Below are 9050 nucleotides of genomic sequence, written 5' to 3'. Positions count from 1 at the left end.
TGCCGGTGCTGGCAGGGCACCGGGCACGTGTCAGGGTTACTGTGCTGGCAGCAGGAGGCCGTGGGGCCACAATCCCCCTGACCGTGAACCGCAGGGGATATTGTGCACAGACAAGGGCCAGCACTTCCCTGCACGCCTCGAGATGCCGTCAGGGGATTTATGGTGGTGGCAGCGCTGGGAGCCCCCCGCTGAACTCCCAGAGGCTGCTCGCTGGGGCCGAGCATGGCATGGCCACCCCGCGCAGGAGAGAAAGCAGCTTACCCGCTCGGGGTGCTGCCTCCAGCCCCAAATCTTCTCCCGTGCCCCTTGCCCGGGGCTGAGGCCGGGCTGGCTGTGCAGCTGCCGGCTGTCATCCCCCCGCGCCCCCGGCCTGGGGGGCTGCAACCCAATCCCTTCCCCTTCCCCAGGGTTCCGCCGGCCCCGCCGAGCCCCGTTGCCCGGCCATGGGTGAAGCCGCTGACAAGGTATTTCTCGGCGGTAACCCGAGGCGCAGCCCCAGCGCCTCCGTCTCGGCGGGGCGGACAAGTTAATTCCCCAGATTTATGCGCCCCCCGAGCCCCAGCATCTGCTGCGGGGGGCGGAGGGCGGCGCAGCCTGGGCGGTGCGGGGGGTGCTCGGCGCTGCCGGGGCCGGGCACAGGTGCGGGGCCGCCGCCCGCTTATAAATACCCCGGCGGCGGGGAGGGGCGTCCCGGTCCCCCCCGTGCCCGGTCCCCCCCGCCGGGGCTCCGCGGCGGAGCGGGATGCGCCGCGGCGCCCTCCCTCCCGCCGGCAGCATGAGCCCGTCCTTCCTCTTCCTCCTCCTCCTCCTCCTCGCCCTGCCCGCCCGCGCCCGGCAGGAGCAGGTACCCGGCGGGGCGCAGTCGGGGCCGGCGGGCTGCAACGCCCCCGCGCCTTCCTCCTCCTCCTCCTCCTCCTTCTCTTCCTCCTCCTCCTCCTCCTGGGCGGCGGGGCCGAGCCGCTTCCCGCGGAGCCGCCCGGGGCGGCGGCGGGGCCGGCTGTACTGCCGGGTGGGCATCGGCTTCCATCTCCAGCTGCACCCCGACGGCCGGGTGGACGGCGCCCACGACGCGAGCCCGCTCAGTGAGTGCCCAGGGGGGTGGTCGGGGGGACCGGAGGGCGTCTGGCTGTGCCCCAGCGCGGGGGGGGGCAGCGGGGTGCTCCCCCCGGTGCGGCCCCGGGGCTGCGGCATCCCCATCCCTGGGGGTGTCTCCTCTGGGGTGACGAAGCCCCTTGCTCCCTGCTGCCGTCACCTGGGCTGAGCTGCAGCCAACGCAGCCTCGGGAAAGGTGAATTTGGGGTGCTGCCTGCCCCGGGAGGCTGGGGCCGGGGGTGCTGGGGGTGCTGTGCCCTGCGGGCTCGGGTGGGGCGCTACCCCGGAGAGCGGAGCAAGCTCTGCCCTGCTCACTTGGGCAAGTGCCTTGAGGGGTTCACTTGCTTTGAGGAAGTGAGTCCGTGGGGATCGATGTGCAGGCATGAGGTTTGTGCACAGCACCTTGCTGGAATACTGAGGCAAAGGATGCTGCACCAGACTCTCCCTCGTGCCCCTTTTCCGCCCTTTCCTCGTGTAACTTTTCCATCCTTCCCTCTGCATTCTCATTCTTCCAGCACAGCGATAGGATATATTCAGTTTAAAAATAGGACTGAGGCTGACGTTCCCCTGAGAGAAAGCTGTGCTAACTCATGGCTTATCCTTCGGGTCGGAGTTGCTGTGATACCCTGTTAGAGGGAATGAAATGTCAGGCAGGGATGAAAAATCACTTAAAGAGCCTCAGGGCTTGGGCCTGAGGTGACCCTGGCAGCACGCGAGGCTTCAGCTGTCAGGCGTGCTCACAGAGCAACAACCACATCTGGCCTGGGTCGAATAATTTGGGCCCTGGTGTGTGCTGTGGCCCTGTGAAGGAGGGCAGCCCACAGGCAGGGATGCTGGGAGGCCAGACACCCTGCTTGGGGTTTCAAGGAGCACTGTGGGTGCATGGCCGGTAGGGGGTTAGGGGCTGCAAAGGGCATGGATGAGAAAACGGGGCACCCATGCTGGGGCTGTTTTGGGAGATGTGAGTTTGGAGGGGCTGCCTGTGCTGTGCCCCCCCGGACCCTGTCCTGCAGTGGCATGGCACAGGGGCATTCCCCCCTGAGACATGTGCAGCCTTTGATGCCATGGATGTCTTGGAGGGACTTGGATTAAGTGAAGTTCCTTCCTCTTTAATCTGAGATTTTTCTCCCCGGAAACACGACAGTGGCACTAGCTCTGCACTTCGGAGCAGAGCCAGCCCTGTCTGGGGGCATGTGCCTGGGGCAGGGGGGAACATGCTGCAGTGTTGCCCCAAGGAGCTGTCCCCTGTGGGGAAGAAGTCTTTTGGCAGAGAAACTCCAACTTTGGCCCCTGGGAAGCTGGGCTTGACCCAGGGCACCCCAATAACTGGGGGTATGTCTCCCAGCCAGCATGACCACCACCCCAAAGGCCAGCAGGTTTTGGGGTGCCCTCGAGGACAGGGAGCGTGCTGGAAGGGAACATGCTGTGTTGCAGTGGGGCTGCACAACCCCATGCCTCTTGGCAGTTGCTACCACTGGGGCGTGTGGGGTGAGGAGGCCCACCAGCCCCCCAAAGTGCCCCTCAAGCCCTGGGTGTTAGGACCTGGGTGCCTCTGGGAGCCGCGCTTCCTCCTTAAAATAAACATGGGAAGTGGTGATCTGATCCCCTGGCCTCAGGGATTTAATGGTGGCTTCATGTTTGCTCTTGGCACGTTAATCCACACTGGCCCTTCGCTGGGGCCAGGCGAGATGCTCTTGCGGGCTCCTTCCTCCGGGGCTGGGGCCGCTGAGACCCTCTGGGGCCACCCCAGGGCTTCAGCCGGGGGTAGCAATGCTTTTTTCCCAGGGTGGGAAGGGCATGCTGGGGACATGGTGCTTGCTCCAGCTCCCCTGACTGGTGAGGGTGTTGGGCGTTGCATGACCCCTGCTGCCACCCTTCCTCTGCCCGGGGGGACACCGTGCTGTGTGGGGAAGTGAAACATTTTGGTGCTGTTGCTGAATGACACTCAAAGTTTGAAGCTCTTCTGTAAGATGAGTTATAGGTCATGCATGTCCTGCTGGGGGTCAGAGCCCAATTCTGCTCAGAAAATACCTATCTGAGGGGAAAACAGCTTGTTTTCTTGTGGCTGGGCTGCGTAGTGCCCCACTCCCCGAGTCCTGCTGCGGGGAGGGGCCTAAGAAACTATTATCGGTGCTTCTAGCCTCGAATGGTGCATGTGACACCTTTATTTCCAGAGTCTGGCGTGTAGGGGAGGAGGACAGGGAAGGCTGATCTCAGCAGGCTGGCTGTAGGCACAAGGGGCTTTTCCCACCCTTGTTGAGGGATTTCCCCAGGGGTGAACTTGCTCTCTCACAGCCTAGTCAGAAACTATCCTCTAAATCACAGCTTTTAAAAAGACAAACAAACCAAAACCACCACCCTGTAGCCATTCTGGAGTTGATGCAGGTCCCTCTGCAGGGTGGAGGGACAGAGCAGGAGCATTGTGTGGAGCCAGGCAGCTGAGGAGCAGTGTTGTGTGGAGAGGAACTGCAAACCTATGAGACTGATTTTTTTTTTTTTTTTTTTTTTGGTCACACTGATGTGAAAAGAACTGTGATTTATTTTGGGATTTCTGTCATCCTAGGTATTTTGGAAATATTTGCTGTGTCTCAGGGGATTGTAGGAATACGAGGAGTTTTCAGCAACAAATTTTTAGCGATGTCAAAAAAAGGAAAACTCCATGCAAGTGTAAGTAAACCCCCTGCTTATCAGAATGTATTGTTTATTAAAGGCCTTGTGACACCTTCACGTGCACGCAGCAGCGATGCTCCCGGGCAGGGCCCTGGCATGCCAAGCCCTTTGGCTGCCAGGAGGGCTCCACGCTGGGTGGCATTGGCACCGCACAGACAGATAGGGGACAGGTGGAGCCAAAAACCCTGAAGCCCATATCCCTACTTACTGCATTTAACCAAGAAAAGTGCTTTTTTTTTTTCTTTTTGCAGTTGGGTATTTGCATCAAAAGGACTTGTTCTTTGAGCATTGCCGGTTTATTTTTAGCAACTTCTGCAGCAGATCGCGCAGACGGTTTTAGCCAAATGTCTCCCGGAGAGCGGCATGCATGGCGCCGGGAGCCTGCCTGCACCCATGCGCACACAGGGAAGGGGCTGTGGCCCCAGAGTTTTGGCTGGGTTCGCCCATGGTGGAGAGATGTTCCCAGGTGAGAGCAGGGTTTCAGGCAGGTGAGGTCCAGCCCGTGCTGGAGTGTTGCAGCTTGAGTGGAAAAATCCCAGTAACTCATGTTTCTGCTGGCTGTTTTCCTGAAGGTTTGGGTTCTGCAGGACGAATGGTGCTTTTTTCCAGGATTTTTGAATTGAATGAATCCTATAAGTTGATTTCACTGTTTTTTTCAACTTCAAGATGCTGCTTCCTAATTTTTTCGTTAGTTCTAGAGATCATTTAAACAAATGAAATAAGAACTGTGCTTACATGAAAGTCGTCATCTTTTAAAGGTGTGTATAAAAGCAACACGCAAAGAAGGGCATTTTTAAGGCAACATCTTGGATGACCTGTCACCCAAGTTTGTTCCAGAGAGCCTGTTCAAGGCTGATTAGCTTGGAAGAGGGAAAAGACAATTGCCTGCCCCACGGTTATGAGCCAAACCTCATGGTTGCAAAGTGGATGATACTGATGTGCTTACACTGCCCGAGCCTGCAGATTGCCTTCAAGTGATATTTATGAACTCGCCTCTCTCTCCCTTGAGTCTTATTGGAGTGTTGCTCCTGAAACCTAATGATGCTTAAAAGGTGAGCACATGGTTGCTTATTTTAGGAAACAAAGTAGGAGCAGGAATGGTGTCTAGGGGAAAGAGGGAATGGCTACATGGAGGAAAACACAAGGGAAGGAGACGGGGCAGAAAACGGGCAGAGCAGGAGGAGAGCAGTTGCAACGTAAATGATGGAGAGGAGAGGGAAACAGGCGGAGCGTGATCCCCGGACCCTCCAGAGCCTACCCTCCCTCATGGCACACAATGGGCCCCTTATTTGAGCTGAAGCCTTGATTTATGCCCTGGCGCAGGCAGAAATTAAATCAAACCTTGTCGGTGTATGGTTAATTGTCAGCACACAAAGGGCAGTGCCAGAGAGGGACCTCAATTAGGTGGGTCAGAGTGGGGGTGAGGACACACGATGCCCCGCTCGGATGAAAGCCATGAATTTGTAGAAACTTGACCCAAATGTCTAAAGATTGCTGGGCTAAAAAACGCCGATAATGCAAACCCAGCATCTGTTGTTCTTTCCTGCCTTGGCAGGATAAAGTTATTTCATGGCCTAATGAGTTTTGAGCAGTACAAAGCGCGTCCTGCGCCCGTCACTCAGGGCAGCGCTTTGATATGGGAGTCACGCCGGTGACTTTGTGCTGAACCGCAGATAAAAGTCATTCCTGCAGGGATTCAGGCTCCTTCGAAACCAGCTCACAGGACCTGGCTTTATCCTAGCTCGGTGCTTTACAGCAGCCCTCCTTCTTTTTTTTTTTTTTTGATGGCAACTTAATTAAATTACCAAGTGGTTCATTTTTAGAGGCATCAGCTTCAGAAAATGACAGTAATACCAGCAATTATCAGTTGCGTGCACAGATGGCTTTTTCCTCGTTGATAAATCCTCAGTCCCCTGTTTGTACACTTTTAGCATGGAACAGGCAGGAGGGGGTTTGGTCTCGGTCTCAGCAGGGGCCAGCATGAACCCCAGAGGAGAGAGGGGTCTCAGGTAATTCTCCTTTCTCAGGAGTTGTTCCAAGTTGACCGAGCGCTGGGGTCCTCGCTGGGAAAAATCTTTGTTGAATTGGATTTTGAAATTTAATTGACTTCAGGATTGCTCTTCATGATTGTCTCTGAAGCTGCTGCAAAGCAAATCTGCTGGCCAGCCAGTGTGTCGTGGCCATGCTGCCTGCTCTGTGCTGGGAAAAATGCCTTTTCCCCAGCTGAAACAGTGTGGTTGCTGAGCTGAGAGGCTGGGATGTGGGGAACCCTGTCAGAGTGATGGCAAAGCAGCAGCTGAAGTGCTTTCCAGCATGGTTTGCCATCCAGCCGTGAGGGCTTCCCTCCATGCATGCTGGCTGTGGGTCTTCTCCTTCCCTGTTCTGCCGGCAGGAGCAGCCCACAGCATCCCTCTGCATCCTGGGCTGGTGACCCCTCACACTTTCCCAAATCCCGCTTTGGAGGGGATGCTACTCCAACTCTTAGGGAGCAGTTTCCCCAAAACCACTTTAAGCAGGAACTTTTTCTGTAATGCTCCAGATGGGGAGCTGGGCAGCCCTCTTACTGCCGCCTCCCTTTGCGAGGTGGCACTGCCCCAAAAATGCTGGGCCAGATTGGAAACGCTGATTCGGCTTACCCAAAAGCAAAGCAGTGGTGAGCTTACCCGTCTGTACCGGGATATGTATGAGCAGGGGCACGAGCATCTTCTATTCACAGCAAAGCCCACTGGATATGATTTCAGTATCGGATCTTCGGCCGTGGCCAGCCTCGATGCCCAGAGCAGGGCAGCCAACTATATCTCTTACACCAAAAAGGCGAGATCTTGCCACTTACCCAGATCCCACTGGGAAACACAGGGCCTCTTTCAGTGCCTTTTGCACTGAGCACCCTTTCAGGCATGCATTGGTGCCTCGGTCAATCCTAAAACCTTCCTATGCAAAGGTAGATGCGGGGGTGCTTTGCCCAAGCACAGCTGCATGTGTTGAGGCTTCAGAGAACAATGAGGGGTCAGCAAAGCCTTGCCTTGGGAAGGTGAATACTCGTGCATGGGCGAAACAACATCCAGGATGTATAAGACAGGGAAAGCAAAAATCAGTCATCGAGGTGACATTTCTTTCAAGCACAGAGCAAAAGGAGACTTAATTCAAAGTGCTATTAGGAAAAAATGCTGGAGAGTCTGTCACTTGTAGGACTCAACTTCTCTGGTTAAACTAGGAGTTTAAAAATCATCCCAGCCAGCTGGGCTTTCTGTGTGGTTATAAAGCACTGCTTGGGGGGTTTGTCTTGTTCTCCGTTGTTGGGGGTTTTGAAGCGCAAGTGCTCTGGATCCCTTTCACATCAATAGTTTTGAAGTGTTGCTTTGCAGTTAGGCTGCAGTGCCCCAGGCATGGCTGGAGAAGCCATCAGGGCACCAGGTACCATGCCCATGATCAGACTAAAGCATGGCAAAGAATTTCAGAGGGGCTGCTGGAGGCTGCAGCCAGGTGTCCCAGGGCTGTGGGTACATAGCTGGGGCGTTATGGCTCTATTTTTGTATTTCTGCATGCTTTTTTTTTTCCTCCCTCTGCTTGACAAGGAGCTATTATGGGCATCATTCAGCCTGTCCTCTTGGGCAATGGGAAGCCTTTCCCCCCTGGTCATCCAGGAGCCAGTGCGGCCACCTTGTTTATAAGAGGCGATGCTCTTGGTCTGCTAGTAATTTCTTCAGGATATCAAGGGACAAAATGCCCCCAGTTCATTTAAGACAAAGAAGAAGAAAAAAAATCCAATACAATCAAATCCATGTTCAGTGAAGCAATGAAAATCTGCATGCAAATTGCCTTTCCAGATTATTAAGTGATGATTCAGTGCCCAAACAAGGGGTGTGAGGGTGGGAACAGAGATGGAGCAGGGTCTCAACCCCAGTGTCCTCAGCAGAGCTGCAGCATGGGGGGTACAGAGCCACGTTCTCCCTCCTGTCAGTGGGAAGGGCAGAGAATGGGGAAGGGTGCTGCTGGGGCAGGCAGACTGTTTTTTCCAAGCAAGTCCAAAATTGGGTGGCAAGCAGCTACTTGGAAGTATCCGTGTTGGGAGTTTTCCAAATTGCTGGGTGTCCAGCAGCCTCAGAGTGGGTTTCCCAGGTGCCCTGTGTTGCTGCTCACCCCTTTGGACCTGCTTTGGGGAGACTTAAAAACCCAGCAAGTGTTGTGGGGCAGGGGATGGGTAAAACCAGCCTTTTGCTAACGATTCCCCCGGCTCTGTCCCCACAGGCCCGGTTCACAGCAGACTGCCAGTTTCGGGAGCGCTTCCAGGAGAACAGCTACAACACCTATGCTTCAGCTGTCCACCGCAGCCCGCGCTCGGGCCGCCAGTGGTACGTGGCACTCAACAAGAGGGGCAAAGCCAAGCGGGGCTGCAGCCCCCGTGCCCGGCCCCAGCATGTCTCCACGCACTTCCTCCCACGCTTTTGGCAGCCCCAGCCCCCCGAGCTCGCCTTCACTGTCACCCTTCCCGAAAAGAAGCCCCCGCCACCACCGAAATTGAAGGTCGCCCCATCCCCGCCTCGGAAAAACCCCGGCCCCGTCAAGTACCGGCTGAAGTTTCGCTTCGGGTAGTGTGCTATGACGAGGATGCTGGTGCAGGAGAGATGGGGCACCTGGGCAGCTTTTGGGGGTGACCCTGTGGGACACCTGAGTTCACCCTCTCTGGACAGATGCAGGGAGGGTCTGTAGCCGTATTGGGCTTGGGGTGTTATCTTCACCCCACAGACCAGACAGCATCCTCGAAGGCGTCGCTGGGATGACATAACCTGGGCTTTCCAAAGACTATTCCTGTGGTGAACAGAAAACACTTGATGGACCTTGGGTTAATTTTCTGTTGTTGAATGAAGCAGAAAGTACCTCTACGGTGAACATATTTTCCTACCTTATTTTCACTAGTGACTCTTTTGACAATCATTTTCATACAAGAGATAAGTTCAGAGCCAACCTATTAAGTGTGGTTTTTTTCTTTCTGTTTTTTGCCTCTCCTTTTTGCTGCACTTTTCTCCTCTGACCATACCTCAGACACCATATATCCATATCTGCCCCTTTCCCTTCTCTTACAAACCAGCTCCTCCCTTCCACAACAAAACAAGACCAAGTTCAACCAATTAATTCACCTTATCTGTGGTGCAAGGGTGTCTTAAAACTCTTTGTTGGCAATAATAGATACTTTTTTTTTTTTTTTGAGGGTTGCAGGCTTGGGGAGGGTGGCTGTTTGCAGCCCCGCTCCTGGTGGTCTCTCCCGTTCTTCACTGGACAGCTGGAGG

The 9050-nt window shown here is 55.3% G+C and overlaps 1 protein-coding gene across 1 annotated transcript; it reads left to right on the top strand.

The window, feature by feature from the left end:
* Positions 1-775: 775 nt before the first annotated feature.
* On the top strand, positions 776-8355 carry FGF5 (fibroblast growth factor 5). The gene is made up of 3 exons (XM_074865122.1): positions 776-1082; positions 3656-3759; positions 8011-8355. Exons 1-3 carry the CDS (start codon positions 776-778, stop codon positions 8353-8355), a joined length of 756 nt encoding a protein of 251 aa, XP_074721223.1.
* The last annotated feature ends 695 nt before the right edge of the window (positions 8356-9050 follow it).

This window comes from Strix uralensis, chromosome 4, assembly GCF_047716275.1.
Source record: "Strix uralensis isolate ZFMK-TIS-50842 chromosome 4, bStrUra1, whole genome shotgun sequence".
NCBI lineage: Eukaryota > Metazoa > Chordata > Aves > Strigiformes > Strigidae > Strix > Strix uralensis.
Note: the sequence above shows the minus strand (reverse complement) of the source record. Positions and strands in the feature narration are given on the sequence as shown.